Source organism: Bombina bombina, chromosome 6 (assembly GCF_027579735.1).
Source record: "Bombina bombina isolate aBomBom1 chromosome 6, aBomBom1.pri, whole genome shotgun sequence".
Taxonomy (NCBI): domain Eukaryota; kingdom Metazoa; phylum Chordata; class Amphibia; order Anura; family Bombinatoridae; genus Bombina; species Bombina bombina.
The window spans coordinates 331,060,168-331,077,292 of NC_069504.1; the positions used below are offsets into that span (position 1 = coordinate 331,060,168).

A 17,125-nucleotide genomic window follows, 5' to 3' on the forward strand; every position below is an offset into this window, starting at 1 on the left:
CCCCTCGTTCAAGATGGAGACGATAAGGTCCATCCTTTCCTTCGTTCAGGAAGGACAGTTCATGACCACTATAGATCTGAAGGATGCTTACCTTCACGTTCCAATCCACAAGGATCACTTCTAGTTCCTAAGGTTTGCGTTCCTGGACCAGCACTTCCAGTTCATGGCACTTCCGTTTGGTCTAGCTACTGCTCCAAGGATTTTTACGAAGGTTCTAGGGGCTCTTCTAGCCGTTGCCAGAACCTAGGGTATAGGAGTAGCTACCTACTTGGACGATATTCTGGTACAAGCACCATATTTTCATCTGGCGGAGGGCCATTCAGAATCTCTTCTCTCTCTTCTTCAATCTCATGGATGGAAGATAAACCTAGAAAACAGTTCTCTTATTCCAAGCACCAGGGTGGAATTCCTAGGTACTGTAATAGACTCCATATCCATGAGGATATTTCTAACAGACCAGAGACGTTGCAAGCTAGCTTCGTCATGTCTTGCCCTCCGGACCTCCTTAAGGTCCTCTGTGGATCAGTGTATGGATGTGATTGGTCTCATGGTGTCCAGCATGGACATCATTCCCTTTGCCAAGTTTCATCTCAGACCGTTGCAACTGTGCATGCTCAGGCAGTGGCACGGCGATCATTCGGATCTGTCTTAACAGATTTCTCTGGACAATCGGTCGAGACAATCGCTCTCTTGGTGGCTCTGTCCAGATCATCTGTCCCAAGGGACATCCTTCTTAGGACCATCCTTGGAGATTGTGACTACGGACGCAAGTCTACCAGGATGGGGAGCTGTTTGGGGTGCGAAGAAGACACAGGGACTCTGGACTCAGGAGGAATGCTCACTCCCGATCAACATTCTGGAACTTCAGGCAATCTTTAATGCTCTGAAGGCTTGGCCCCTTCTGGGTTCGTCCCAGTTTATCAGATTCCAATCAGACAATATAACCTTGGTGGCTTACATCAACCACCAGAGGGCAACGAGAAGCTCCCTAGCAATGAGGGAAGTATTTCGGATTCTGGAGTGGGCGGAGGCCCACAGCTGTTCGCTGGCAGCGATCCACATTCCAGGTGTGGACAACTGGGAAGCGGATTTTCTCAGCAGACGATCCTTTTATCTTGGGGAATGGTCTCTCCATCCCAAAGTGTTTGCAGAGATATGCAACAAGTGGGGGACCCGGAGATAATCTCATGTCGTCCCGTCTCAATACCAAGCTACCCAGATAAGGTTCGAGGTCCAGGGATCATCAGGCAGAGCTAATAGATGCATTAGCAGTGCCTTGGAGGTTCAGTCTAATTTAACTTTTCCCGCCGTTACCACTCCTTCCTCGTGGGGTGGCTCACATCAAGCAGGAGTGGGCATCAGTGATACGGATTGATCCACCGTGGCCTTGAAGGATGTGGTTCGCGGATCTGGTGGGGATGTCATCTTTTCCTCCATGGAAGTTACCTTGTCGCGGGTATCTGCTGGAGCAAGGTCCTTTTGTTCATCAAAATCGAGATTCTCTGAGGATGACTGCGTGGAGATTGAACTCTTAGTTCTAGCCAAGAGAGGTTTTTCTGAGAGAGTTATTCATACTCTCATTCAAGCTCGTAAGCCGGTTACTCGTCGCATCTATCATAAGGTGTGGAGAACCTACTTATTCTGGTGTGAAGAGCGTGGATTTTCCTGGCATAAAGTTAAGGTTGCCAGGATCCTGTCGTTTCTCCAGGATGGACTGGAGAAGGGCCTTTCTGCCAGTTCCCTGAGGGGACAGATTTCGGCCCTGTCTGTTTTACTGCACAAGAGGCTTTCGGAGCTTCCAGTTGTACAGTCCTTTGTTAAGGCTCTGACTAGGATCAGACCTGTGATTTTTTTCTTAAGGTGTTGAAACGGGCTCCGTTTGAGCCCATGCATGAAATTGACATTAAATTGTTGTACTGGAAGGTTCTTTTTCTAATGGCTATTGCTTCTGCATGCAGAGTATCTGATATTGCTGCCTTGCAATGTGAGCCTTATCTGGTGTTCCATTCTGATAAGGCTGTCCTACGTACTAAGTTAGGTTTTCTTCCTAAGGTCATGTCAGACCGCAACATCAGTCAAGAGATTGTGTTTCCTTCCTTGTGTCCCAATCCTCCTCCTTTGAAGGAACGTTTGCTTCATAATTTGGACGTGGTTCGCACCTTGAAGTTCTATCTTCAGGCTACTAAGGATTTTAGACAAACTTCTTCCTTGTTTGTTGTCTATTCTGGGAAGCGTAAGGGTCAGAAGGTCTCTTCGACTTCCTTATCTTTTTGGTTAAGGAGTGTTATCTTTTTTGCTTATGAGACAGCTGGACATAAACCTCCTCAGAGGATTACGGCTCATTCTACTAGAGCAGTGGCTTCCTCTTGGGCCTTTAAGAACAAGGCCTCTATGGATCAGATTTGTAAGGTGGCTACCTGGTCCTCCTTACGTACTTTTTCTAAATTTTACAAGTTTTGATGTTTTTGCTTCGGCTGAAGCAGCTTTCGGGAGAAAGGTTTTGCAGGCTGTGGTGCCCTCAGATTAGGGTCCGCCTCTCTTTTTGTCCCTCCCGTTATCATTCAGTGTCCTCTAGAGCTTGGGTTTAAGTTTCCCAACAGTAAGGAATGATGCCATGGACTCCTTTATATTAAGAAGCAAAACACATATTATGCTTACCAGATAATTTCATTTCCTTCTCTATAAGGAGAGTCCACGGCCCCCGCCCGTGTTCTCCGATGGGCGGCCCTCTAAATTATATTTTTCTTCTGGCACCATTTATACCCTGATATTTCTCCTTTGTTCCCTCGGCAGAATGACTGGGGGATGGGGGAAGTGGAAGAGGTATTTAAGCATTTGGCTGGGGTGTCTTTGCCTTTTCCTGGTGGCCAGGTTCAGTATTTCCCAACAGTAATGAATGATGCCGTGGACTCTCCTTATACAGAAGGAAATCAAATTATCTGGTAAGCATAATTTATGTTTTTCTGCAGGGTTGATAATGCTGCCTAGGTTTCCCTGCAAGGGAATTGCACCAGTTATAGAGGAATTTTGCTTAAATCAGAAATCCTATTAAATTTATTCCAATTATCAATTTTTCTTTGTTCTTTTGCTATCTTTATTTAAAAAAGAAGGCATCTAAGCTAAGGAGCCAGTCAATTTTAGGTTCAGAACCTTGAACAGCTCTTTAATGGTGGCTGACATTTAGCAACCAATCAGCAAGAACAACCTAGGTTGTGATCCAAAAATGGGCCGGCTTCTAAACTTTCTTGCTTTTCAAATAAAGATAGCAAGAGAATGAAGGAAAACGGATAACAGGAGTAAATTAAAAATGTGCTTAAAATTGCATGTTTTATCTGAATCATAAAAGAAATACATTGGGTTCAGTGTCTCTTTAAAGGAGCATTAAATTCCACAATTAAAGGAATTCTAAAGTAAAAATGTAACACTTTTTTCTAATTCACTTCCTTAAACTAAATGTACATAGTCTTTTAATTTGCACCCTTTCTGAGGCACCAGCTCCTACTGAGCATGTGCAAGAATTCACAGAACTTATGTGTATGCATTTTGTGACTGGCTGATGGCTGTCACATTATGCAGTGGAAAGGAAAATAGAGCTAACGTTTCAATTTGTCAGAAATCTACTACTCATTTGAAATTCAAACTAAGTGCATTTTATTATGCATTTACTGATTGTGCTATTCTTATATGTTTAGTGGTCTTTTAATCATCTGCAGTGCGTTTTATTAAGGATTCTAAAACAACATTGCAACAGTTATTTTGCCTTCTTTTGATGTAAAATGCATCAGAATATTTTTGTATAGTAAAATGTACCTGAGCCTGCAAGATTGTATTTGCATCTGTTCATTTTTGGCCACAGCAAAGGGAACCAGAAGCATAGAAACAACTAGGCCTCAAAGGGTTGTATTCCTGAACTGCTCTTGATTTGCAAAACCTTGTTAATTGTACTAACAAAATGACCATCTTAAATCATTTAAACATTTTGTTTTGCAGTGCAATATTTAACTGATGATGTATGCTGTACGTTTATTTAAAGTCCTTTCAGTTAATCTAAATGAGTGCTTTTGTCTGTGCTTCCTCGCAGGCAGTGGCCATCCGGTTAAATCAGACAGCGCTACAAGCAGTGACACCCATTACGAGTTTTGAGAAAAAAATGGAAACTGTACAAAACAGGTAAAACACAACGGTTCCGGGTATCAGGCGCCTTTGGTCACTATTGACATATTGTGGCTGACGCTGTATCTAAGCATTATGTTGTTACCCGCGTGCTCTAACAGTAGAACATATTGTTCATGCCATCAGTCTCTGCCTGAGCTGTCACCACAAATAGCCCCAACATAAAGGCCAGCTCTAAACACGATAAAGCAGAACATGAGCCAGAGACAAAGTCTCTTTATTCTCAAGTAAGCTGTTTATTATGCAATGCTGCAAACATTTGTGAAATGAGTATTATTTAAAGGGACGTGAAACCCAACATTTTTCTTTCATGATTTAGGTAGAACATACAATTTTACACATCTTTCCAGTTTACTTCTATTATCGAAAGTGCTTCATTCTCTTGGTATTATTTCTTGAAGGAGCAGCAATGCACTACTGGTTTCTAACTGAACACATGGGTGCAAATATATATATGCAGCTACCAATCGGCAGCTAGAACCTAGGTTCTTTGCTTCTCCTGAGCTTACCTTAATAAACCTTTCAGCAAAGGATAACAAGAGAAGGAAGCAAATTAAATAATAGAAGTAAATTGGAAAGTTGTGTAAAATGGTATGCTCTGTCTAAATCAGGAATGTCTAATTATGACTTAACTGTCCCTTTAACTCAGCCTTGTTCTTGGCATCAGAATATGCAGACATATGCAGGGCATGGTGCCTAGGAGTTATTCTGTATATATGCGAGGGGTAATGTAGGTTGATTGTGTTATATTATTTTGCTGATTTTTTCTAGCCTCTGTGTAATGAGCTGGACTGTTTGTTTTCTCCCCCTGCCCTGTATGTAATATACTGTGTGCTCATATGAGACTAGCAGAACATATAAGCAGTTTCCAACTAGCAAGTAAAGTCTTAAGAAATATGTTTTACATTTAGTATCAATAAAGCTGCAAACTTATACTGCATAGATCTGATCTTAGCTTCTCAATGACCATGTAACAATCTCATATACAAACTGATGAATGCATCAGGCAAATCCAGTATCCATTACCTAGCTTGCCCCTAAGTTAGTTGTGCAACATAAAGCAATCGCCTGTGCTGAAACAGCCTAAACAAACTGTTTATTTCTAACAACGCTACTATAAATCCCCTCTCTCTGATGACAGTAGCGTAGGGTTATTTCTGTGGGAGTCAGAGACAGCTGTAGTGCACCAAAAAACAAACCAACTCTGGCTGCCATGAGTTTAACCCTATTAACAATATTTTGATCAGCCTTATATTGCAGCCAAGATTTAAACACTTTAATGTTGTAATATAAAACTTTACATTTTGTGTTTGTTTGTAAAAAATAAAATAAAAAAACTGCAGCATACTTTTATGATTGTTTTATTTTACACTGCAGACGTTACAATCCTTATTTTGCCACATACAGTATTTCCTCCTTAACTGGGCTCAGTAGATGCAATAAGATAAAATATTGCAAACCAAAATACAAGTTTTGTTAACAAAATGGACAGTGGCATGCTTTTGTCCACTCCAAATAAGGCAAGTGGTGAGGGTAATTTGGTTATGGAAAAACAATTTCGGCATAAAAAGGAAATTTATGCTTACCTGATAAATTGATTTCTTCTGCGATACGACGAGTCCACAGATTTCATCCTTACTTGTGGGATATTATCCTCCTGCTAACAGGAAGTGGCAAAGAGCACCACAGCAGAGCTGTATATATAGCTCCTCCCTTCCCTTCACCCCCAGTCATTCGACCGAAGGTTTTAGGAAGAGAAAGAAAAAGCTAAAAGGTGCAGAGGTGAATGAAGTTGTAAAAAATAAAATATAATCTGTCTTAAAATGACAGGGAGGGCCGTGGACTCTTCGTATCGTAGAAGAAATCAATTTATCAGGTAAGCATAAATTTCCTTTTCTTCTACAAGATAAGACGAGTCCACGGATTTCATCCTTACTTGTGGGATACAATACCAAAGCTACAGGACACGGATGAAAGGGAGGGACAAGACGGAGACCTAAACAGAAGGCACCACTGCTTGAAGAACTTTTCTCCCAAAAACAGCCTCAGAAGAAGCAAAAGTATCAAATTTGGAAAATTTGGAAAAAGTATGAAGGGACGACCAAGTCGCAGCCTTACAAATCTGTTCAACAGATGCATCGTTTTTAACCCCTTAATGACAACTGACGTACCAGGTACGTCCTGCAAAAACTAGCAGTTAGTGACAATGGACGTACCTGGTACGTCAGTTGTTTAAGAGAGTGCTGGAAGCGATCGCAATCACTTCCAGCAGCTCTCAGGGTATTGCAGTGATGCCTCGATATGGAGGCATCCTGCAATACCTTTTAACAAGCCTCCGATGCAGAGAGAGCCACTCTGTGGCCCTCTCTGCACTGGTAACAATGGTGCTGTGTTCCGGGGGGAAGGGAAGCAAGGAGGCGGCAGCGTGCGGGCGCGCGCGTGCACGTGGGGGGGGCGTGTGCACGTGGGGGCGCGCGTGCACGTGGGGCGCGCGCGCATATTAGCCACTGACACCAATAAAAAAAAAAAAAGTTCAAAACATTAACATTAACATTAAAAAATATATATATAAAAGGATCTGGGGGGGGGTTGGGGGTATTGAGGGGGGGGCTGCTACACTACAGAAAAGTTTATAAATATTTTTGGGGGCAAAAGTTTATAAATATTTTTGGGGGCAAATTGTCTGCCAGTACCCAAGATGGCGGCAATTAAGTAGCAGGGAGGGTTATAGAGCTGTTTGGTGGGGGATCAGGGAGGTTGGGGGCTAAGGCAGGGCTCCATTACAGCAGAATACATTTTTAAAAAAAATAAAATAAAAAAAACTCCTTTTATTTAGTACTGGCAGACTTTCTGCCAGTACTTAAGATGACGGGGACAATTGTGGGGTGGGGGAGGGAAGAGAGCTGTTTGGGAGGGATCAGGGGGTGGGATGTGTCAGGTGGGAGGCTGATCTCTACACTAAAGCTAAAATTAACCCTGCCAGCGCCCTACAAGCTACCTAATTAACTCCTTCACTGCTGGGCATAATTCACGTGTTGTGCGCAGCAGCATTTAGCGGCCTTCTAATTAACAAAAAGCAACGCCAAAGTCATATATGTCTGCTATTTCTGAACAAAGGGGATCCCAGAGAAGCTTTTACAACCATTTCTGCCATAATTGCACAAACTGTTTGTAAATAATTTCAGTGAGAAACCTAAAATTGTGAAAAATTTAAAGGTTTTTTTTATTTGCTCGCATTTGGCGGTGAAATGGTGGCATGAAATATACCAAAATTGGCCTAGATCAATACTTGGAGTTGTCCACTACACTAAACTAAAGCTAAAATTAACCCTACAAGCTCCCTACATGCTCCCTAATTAACCCCTTCACTGCTGGGCATAAAACACGTGTGGTGCGCAGCGGCATTTAGCGGCCTTCTAATTACCAAAAAGCAACCCCAAAGCCATATAAGTCTGCTATTTCTGAACAAAGGCGATCCCAGAGAAGCATTTACAACCATTTGTGCCATAATTGCAGAAGCTGTTTGTAAATAATTTCAGTGGGAAACCTAAAGTTTGTGACAAAATGTGTGAAAAAGTGAACATTTTTTTTAATTTGATCGCATTTGGCGGTGAAACGGTGGCATGAAATATACCAAAATGGGCCTAGATCAATACTTTGGGATGTCTTCTAAAAAAAAATATATACATGTCAATGGATATTCAGGTATTCCTGACAGATATCAGTGTTCCAATGTAACTAGCGCTAATTTTTGAAAAAAAGTGGTTTAGAAATAGCAAAGTGCTACTTGTATTTATGGCCCTATAACTTACAAAAAAAGCAAAGAACGTGTAAACATTGGGTATTTCTAAACTAAGGACAAAATTTAGAAACTATTTAGCATGGGTGTTTTTTGGTGGTTGTAGATGTGTAACAGATTTTGGGGGTCAAAGTTAGAAAAAGTGTGTTTTTTCCATTTTTTCCTCATATTTTATAAAATTTTTTATAGTAAATTATAAGATATAATGAAAATAATGCTATATATTTAGAAAGTCCATTTAATGGCAAGAAAAACGGTATATAATATGTGTGGGTACAGTAAATGAGTAAGAGGAAAATTACAGCTGAACACAAACACCACAGAAATGTAAAAATAGCCATTGTCATTAAGGGTAAGAAAATTGAAAAATGTTCCGGTCATTAAGGGGTTAAAGGCCCATGTGGAAGCCACAGCTCTAGTAGAATGAGCCGTAATTCTTTCAGGAGGCTGCTGTCCATCAGTCTCATATGCCAGGCGGATGATACTCCTCAGCCAAAAAGAAAGAGAGGTAGCCGTTGCTTTCTGATCCCTACACTTTCCAGAATAAACAATGAGTAATGAAGAAGATTGACGGAAATCCTTGGTTGCCTGTAAGTAAAACTTCAAGGCACGGACCACGTCCAGATTATGTAACAGACGCTTCTTCTTGGAAGAAGGATTAGGACACAAGGAAGGAACAACAATTTCCTGATTAATATTCTTATTTGAAACACCCTTAGGAAGAAATCCAGGTTTGGTACGCAAAAGCACCTTATCAGAATGAAATATAAGATAGGGCAAAGCTCCGAAACTCTTCGAGCAGAAGAAATAGCAACCAAAAACAAAACTTTCCAAGAAAACAATTTAATATCTATGGAATGCATGGGTTCAAACGGAACCCCTTGAAGAACACTAAGAACTAAATTCAAACTCCAGGGAGGAGTAATTGGTCTGAACACAGGCTTAATTCTGGATAAAGCCTGACAAAAAGACTGAACATCTGGCACATCTGCCAAACGTTTATGAAGCAAAATTGACAAAGCAGAAATCTGTCCCTTTAAAGAACTTGCTGATAACCCTTTCTCCAATCCTTCTTGGAGAAAAGACAGAATCTTGGGAATCCTAACTTTACTCCATGAGTAACCCTGGGATTCACACCAATAAAGATATTTACGCCATATCTTATGATAGATCTTTCTAGTAACAGGCTTACGAGCCTGTATCAAAGTATTGATGACCGAATCAGAGAAACCCTGCAGATAAAATCAAGTGTTCAATCTCCAAGCAGTCAGCTGCAGAGAATGTAGATTTGGATGCAGGAAAGGACCTTGAATGAGTAGGTCCTGTCTCAAAAGAAGTTTCCACGGTGGCAAAGAGGACATGTCCACTAGATCCGCATACCAGGTCCTGCGTGGCCACGCAGGCGCTATCAGGATTACTGAAGCTCTCTCCTGTTTGATCCGAGCAATCACGCGTGAAAGGATAGGAAACGGTGGAAACACATAAGCTAGGCTTAATGACCAAGGTACTGCCAAGGCATCTATCAGTTTGGCCTGAGGATCCCTCGACCTGGATCCGTAACGTGGAAGCTTGACATTCTGACGAGATGCCATCAGGTCTAATTTCGGTCTGCCCCATTGGCGAGTCAATGAGGCAGACACCTCCGGGTGGAGTTCCCACTCCCCCGGATGAAAAGTCTGACGACTTAGAAAATCTGCTTCCCAGTTCTCTACTCCTGGAATGTAGATCGCTGATAGATAGCAAGAGTGGGCCTCCGCCCATCGGATTATCTTTGATACTTCTATCATCGCTAAGGAACTCCTTGTTCCCCCCTGATGATTGATATACGCCAAAGTCGTGATATTGTCCGACTGGAATCTGATGAATTTGGCCGAAGCCAACTGAGGCCATTCCTGAAGCGCATGGAACATTGCTCTCAGTTCCAGAATATTGATTGGAAGAAGAGACTCCACCTGAGTCCAAACACCCTGAGCCTTCAGGGAATTCCAGACTGCCCCCCAGCCCAGTAGGCTGGTGTCGGTTGTCACTATCACCCACGAGGGTCTGCGGAAACAAGTTCCCTGGGACAGATGATCCGGCAACAACCACCAAAGAAGAGAGTCTCTGGTCTCTTGATCCAGATTTATCTGAGTAGATAAATTTGCATAGTCCCCATTCCACTGTCCGAGCATACACAGCTGCAGTGGTCTGAGATGAAAGCGAGCAAACGGAATGATGTCCATTGCCGCTACCATTAATTCAATGACCTCCATACACTGAGCCACTGATGGCCGTGGAATGGACTGAAGTGCTCGGCAAGTATTTAGAATCTTTGATTTTCTGACCCTCTGTCAGAAATATTTTCATGTCTACCGAGTCTATCAGAGTTCCCAAGAAGAGAACCCTTGTCTGTGGAACTAGTGAACTCTTTTCTATGTTCACCTTCCAGCCGTGAGTTCTCAGAAAAGACAACACTGTGTCCGTGTGAGATTTTGTCAGTTGATAAGTTGACGCCTGGATCAGAATAGCGTCCAGATAAGGCGTCACTGCTATGCCCCGTGGTCTGAGAACCTCCAGAAGGGACCCTAGAACCTTTGTGAAGATCCTGGGTGCTGTGGCCAACCAGAAAGGAAGAGCCACAAACTGATAATGTTTGTCCAGAAAGGCAATTCTTAGGAACGGATGATGATCCTTGTGAATAGGAATATGAAGGTATGCATCCTTCAAGTCCACGGTAGTCATATATTGACCCTCCTGGATCATAGGTAATATTGTTCGTATAGTCTCCATCTTAAATGATGGAACTCTGAGAAACTGGTTTAGACACTTGAGATCTAAAATGGGTCTGAAAGTCCCCTCTTTTTTGGGAACCACGAAAAGATTTGAGTAAAACCCCTGCCCCTGTTCCAGTTTTGGAATGGGGCAAATTACTCCCATGGTAGAAAGGTTTTTTACACGGCGTAAGAACGGCTCTCTTTTTATCTCGTCTACAGATAATCGTGAAAGATTAAACCTCCCTCTTGAGAGAAAATCCTTGAATTCCAGTTGATACCCGTGGGTCACGATTTCCAGTGTCCAGGGGTCCTGAACATCTCTTGCCCAAGCCTGAGCAAAGAAAGAAAGTCTGCCACCTACTAGATCCGGTCCCGGATCGGGGGCCGCCCCTTCATGCTGTCTTTGTAGCGGCTTCTTGGATTGTTTACCTTTATTCCAAGCCTGGTTGGCTCTCCAGACTGACTTGGATTGAGCAAAATTCCCTTCCTGCTTCATGGAGGAAGAGGAAGCAGAGGGTCCTCCTTTAAAGTTTCGAAAGAAACGAAAATTATTTTGTTTACATCTCATCTTAACCGACTTATCCAGAGGTAGGGCATGGCTTTTACCTCCAGTAATGTCAGAAATTATTTCCTTCAATTCAGGCCCGAATAGGGTCTTACCCTTAAAAGGAATAGCTAAAAGCTTAGATTTTGATGACACATCAGCAAACCAAGATTTGAGCCATAACGCTCTATGCGCTAAAATGGCAAATCCTGCATTTTTCGCTGCTAATTTAGCAATTTGAAAAGCGGCATCTGTAATAAAAGAATTAGCTAGCTTGAGAGCCTTAATTCTATCCAAAATGTCATCTAATGGAGTCTCAACCTTCAGAGACTCTTCTAGAGCATCAAACCAAAAATCTGCTGCAGTAGTAACTGGAACAATGCAAGCCGTAGGTTGTAAAAGAAAACCATGATGAATAAATAATTTCTTTAAAAAACTCTCTAACTTTTTATCCATAGGGTCTTTGAAAGCACAACTGTCCTCAATAGGTATAGTTGTACGCTTAGCCAGGGTAGATATAGCTCCCTCCACCTTAGGGACCGTTTGCCAAGAGTCCCGAATGGTGTCTGATATGGGAAACATTTTCTTAAAATTAGGAGGGGGAGAGAACGGTATGCCTGGTCTATCCCATTCCTTTTTTACAATTTCCGAAATTCTTTTAGGAACCGGAAAAACATCAGTGTAAGTAGGTACCTCTAGATATTTGTCCATCTTACACAATTTCTCTGGTGGTATCACAATAGGGTCACAATCATCCAGAGTCACTAAAACCTCCCGAAGTAACAGGCGGAGGTGTCCAAGCTTAAATTTAAAGGACATGACGTCCGAATCTGTTTGAGGTAACACATTTCTGAGTCTGAAAGTTCTCCCTCAGACAGCAATTCCCTGACCCCCAACTCAGAGCACTGTGAGTGTACATCGGAAATAGCCAATAAAGCATCAGAGGATTCAGTATTCACATTAATAGCTGACCTACTGCGTTTACCCTGTAACACTGGTAATTTAGATAATACCTCTGTAAGGGTAGTAGACATAACTGCAGCCATCTCTTGCAGAGTAAAAGAATAAGATGCACTAGAGGTACTTGGCGTCGCTTGTGTAGGCGTTAAAGGTTGTGACACTTGGGGAGAATTGGATGGCATATCCTGGTTCTCTTCAGATTGAGAATCATCTTTAGGCACACTTTCTTGACCTAAAATATGCTTTTTACAATGTAAGGCCCTTTCAGTACAAGAGGTACACAATGTAAGAGGGGGTTCCACAATTGCAATGAGATTCCTCAATGTCAGACATGTTGAACAGACTAGTAATAACCACAATAGTCGTTAAACACTTTATTTATTGATTTAAACAATTTTTTGAGAAATGTGTACTGCGCCTTTAAGTGATAAAAAAGCGCACAAATTTTCCAAAACTGCTTCAAACTGTTAATTTACTCTTTAAAATTAACTACACCTAAACAATGGCTCCAAAAATTATTGCACCCCAAGAGTAAGGGGAGAAATTAACCTCTAAAAGGTATTTAAAGTCACAAATATGTTAGATTTGAAAAATATAACCCCTGCACCTTGCCACAGCTCTGCTGTGGCGCCTACCTGCCCCCAGGGTACTTCAAAATGACTTGACAACAATCCGGTTAACAGAACACCAGTCTAGGCTCCACCAGAGCTAATGCCTGCTGCCTTCTCAGCCAGAGTAAAGTGCGCGTCTGAGCGTGCGAAAATAAGCCCCGCCCATCATGTCCGATGATCGTATAGGCCTGAACAACCGCATGGTGAAGCGGTTTAGAGTATAAGCCATGTGGAAATGCTTTAACCCCTAAGTACACTCAAAATACGGCCAAACTGTTTATATGAACATAAAAACCGTTAAGCATATACCTGCCTCTCTCAGTGTCTCTTTATATAATGGTGTGAAGCCCATTATAATGCTTGGCCCAATATGTCAATAAAATTAAGCACAGGTTTCTCAGTAATAAACTTAGTTTTACAGATCTACTGCTTACCCCTTCCCTTGCAGGGAACTAAATGTCAGCCAGTTCTGATATACCAAGTCTCCTCAGAAATAAAGGGCTGCACATACCTCAATGATGCTTGTAGCATGAAACCGTTCTCCACACTGAAGATGTTTCTTGTATTACCTTCAGAAGCTCTGTGGGAACCAACATGGATCTTAGTTACATCTGCTAAGATCATCAACCTCAGGGCAGAAATCCTTCTTCCATATCCCCCTGAGGAAAATAGTACTCACTGGTACCATTTAAAATAAAAAAACTTCTTGATTGAAGAAACTAAAACTAACACCTCACTTTACCTCTTCATAGTATAACACAGGCAAAGAGAATGACTGGGGTGGAGGGAAGGGAGGAACTATATATACAGCTCTGTTGTGGTGCTCTTTGCCACTTCCTGTTAGCAGGAGGATAATATCCCACAAGTAAGGATGAAATCCATGGACTCGTATCTTGTAGAAGAAAAGCATTTTTTATCTGTGTTTTTATTATTTTCTTTTATTATTTGTTAACAAAATGGCAGTAACAAATCCAGACAAGCAGTGAATGGAGTTTGTCCACTGAAAACAATTGCAGCAAACAGGGTGTTCTGTAAACGTTCACACTCTGCTGCCATATTAATTTATTGCAAGGCATCAGCAGTCAAGTAATTACAAGTGTTTTAAGTCCATTTAAATTACAAGACATTTCTGTTGTGTTGCTATAGAATAACATCAGCCAAGTCTTAACGGTTTTAATAAAAAATTAGCATCTTTTTTACTGCAATTATATTTCAATAGCAAACTCCACTCATCATTTGCCTTATTTGGAGGAGACAATCTGGGCTTTAGTGCAGAGACAACAAGGCTAGACACTGTCATAAAGTTAGTATAAAAGGCATTGTTTTGCAGTTGTTATCTGCTAAAGCCAATTAGGAATATATATGTAGCATGTTTAGCCTTAAAAAGTCAGCAGGGTTTATTTCAGGTTCTAAGGATTGGAAATTGCTAATTTTTAAGAGTTAAATTACATGAAACATTGGCAAAATAAATAGTGACAATCTATTGCAAAGTTGTTTCATTATCCATAACTGAACATTTTATATAAAAATGTCAAGGTGTTTACTGTCTCTTAAAGACCTCAGAATAAATAATGTAAGCAAGAAGGACAATTTATTCTTTCCAATTAAACATAAACGACACAATTACGTTGTGTTTAAATGTATATTGGTATTATTTACCAGGTTTGATCTCTAATAATATCCTGTTTTTGCATGTGTGTCTTTTTATCTGAGAAGTGATAGCGTGAAGCACGTGGACGTACAAAATGAGAGTCCTGTAGCAGAAGCTGCGGATGAAATGCTGCACGAAATCGAGTCTGCGCAGTTAATAGCCCCTGGGACTCCCATTCAGTTTGATATTCTGCTTCCAGCCAGTGAATTCCAAGACCAAAATAGGAGCAGCAGGTACCACAAATAAATGAAATGTTTGAGAGGGTTTAAAACAAGCTCTATATATTATATTATGTTATTAGTTATGTAGTTAAAGGGACATGAAACCCAAAAAGTTTTTCATGATTTAGGTAGAACATATAATTTTAAACAACTTTCCACTTTACTTCCGTTATCAAATTTGCTTCATTCTCATGGTATCATTTATTGAAGGAGCAGCAATGCACTACTGGTTTCTAACCGAACACATGAGTGAGCCAATCTGCAGCTAGAACCTAGGTTCTTTACTGCTCCTGAGCTTGCCTAGATAAACCTTTCAGCAAAGGATAACAAGAGAAGCAAGCTAATTAAATAAAGTAAATTTGAAAGTTGCTTAAAATTGTATTCTCTATCTGAATCATGAAATATTGTTTTGGGTTTCATGTCCCCCTAAGAGAACAGAATTAAAAGAAGATTCACATTCTAAACAAATATCACATACTGACAGGAAGTACAAAAAAAGACCAAGAAAATCAAAATAATAAAATATTATTAAAATTCCGGGAGGAGCCACTTACCCCATGACATTTAGGGAACTAACAAGACAGAAAACTTCAGGGCAGAATGTTTTTGTTGAATTATGTGCCCTTTTAATCTGTCTTTATACAGGTCAGTATATTGAGAATAAAGCGCCCCATACGTGTGTGATTCCATAGACGTGCTTAGTAAAGTATTGTATTGACTGCTTAGGCTCAAATTGTTTATTAACTTTCAGACGGACAAATCCATTTGGGGAATCTGAAGATAAAACTGGAAATACTGCAGAGGAAGGTAAAGTTCAAGGAAAAAACAAGACGTTTTCACATGCTTTTTTTTTCTAGTTCACGTTTATTTATAGAATATGAACATAAATTGCAGTATTTTATTTTCCAGCTACTTTGATATATGTGGTGTAATCTATGGCATTTCAAAAAGATAATTTGTTTTTCTGTAAGGGGCATAATTAAATATATATATATAAAAAATTATAAATCTTTTTTTTTTTGGATGAATAAAAAAAAACAATAGACAGAAAAATAACAATGAAATCTTTCACGGTCTTTATAATAGAGCATAAGATTACAGCTAGTTGTCAAAGAAACTGTATAGGGGAGGAAGAAGATAGGAAAAAAAGGCAACCCTTTTAACTCTAAAATATAGTTCTGTAATGACAATAAAGTGAGAATTTTTTTTAACTTTTAAAAAAAAAAAAGATGATATACAGTATAAATTATACCGGGAGGACAAAAGGAGTAACAAAAAAGGGTAATATTAATACAACTTAAAGGGACATGAAACCCACATTTTTTCTTTCATGATTTAGAAAGAGCTTGCATTTTTAAACAACCTTATAATTTACTTCTATTATCTAATTTGCTTCATTTTCCTGTTATCCTTTGCTGAAAAGCATATCTAGATAGGCTTAAAGGGACATTATACACTCATTTTTTTTCTTTGCATAAATGTTTTGTAGATGATCTATTTATATAGCCCATAAAGTTGTTTTTTTAAATAAATGTATAGTTTTGCTTATTTTTAAATAACATTGCTTTGATTTTCAGACTCCTAACCAAGCCCCAAAGTTTTATGTGAATACCGTCAGCTACCTTCTCCAGCTTGCTCCTGTTTGTGTAAAGGGTCTTTTCATATGCAAAAGAAGGGGGAGGGGGGGAGTGTCTTATTTGCCACTTGCAGTGGGCTTTCCAACTACCTTTTCAACAGAGCCAAACTGACAGCTTCTAAGTAAGTTTTTAAACAGTTTTATACTGGATTTTTATATCGGTATCTGTGCATCTTATTCTTTATAGTAGTGTCTATTACATGCAGTTATATGAAAATGAGTGTATACTGTCCCTTTAAGTAGCTGCTGATTGGTGGCTGCAAACAGATGCCTTGTGTGATTGGCTCACCCATGTGCATTGCTATTTCTTCTAAAAAGGATATCTAAAGAATGAAGCAAATTAGATAATAGAAGTAAATTGGAATGTTGTTTAAAATTGTTTTCTCTATCTCAATCATGAAATATTTTTTTTGTGTTTAGTGTCCCTTTAAAAGGACACTGAAATCAGAGCAAAAAGTTGCTCACCACTAGTACCACAGTTATGAAGTTAGTTTGTAGTTGTTGTTTTTTTGTGTTTTATGTTTTTCTTTCTCTCTTGTACCCCTTTTTTTTCCCTTTTTTTTTGTTGTTCTTTTTTTATGTTATGGGGAATCTGTTATTATTACTTTATAAGAATGTATAAAAAGGGCAAAGCGTATATACAGAGATATGCTAGATATTGTCAGTCACAAGGTCTATCCCACGAGTACCGGTGTGGTACAGGGCGGGGGTCATCTAAAGGAATGTAAGCTTCTATAACTTGTAATTTTGTGAATTACAGATGTCAAATCTGATCAA

The 17,125-nt window shown here is 40.2% G+C and overlaps 1 protein-coding gene across 1 annotated transcript in view; it reads left to right on the plus strand.

The window, feature by feature from the left end:
• Window positions 1-17,125, plus strand: part of APPL2 (adaptor protein, phosphotyrosine interacting with PH domain and leucine zipper 2) — a 350,547-nt gene that overhangs the window by 241,617 nt on the left and 91,805 nt on the right. Inside the window, exons 14-16 of the mRNA XM_053716955.1 lie at window positions 4,082-4,170; window positions 14,557-14,724; window positions 15,464-15,519. Of these exons, the coding sequence (XP_053572930.1) occupies window positions 4,082-4,170; window positions 14,557-14,724; window positions 15,464-15,519 (313 nt within the window). The remainder of the gene's footprint in view (window positions 1-4,081; window positions 4,171-14,556; window positions 14,725-15,463; window positions 15,520-17,125) is intronic.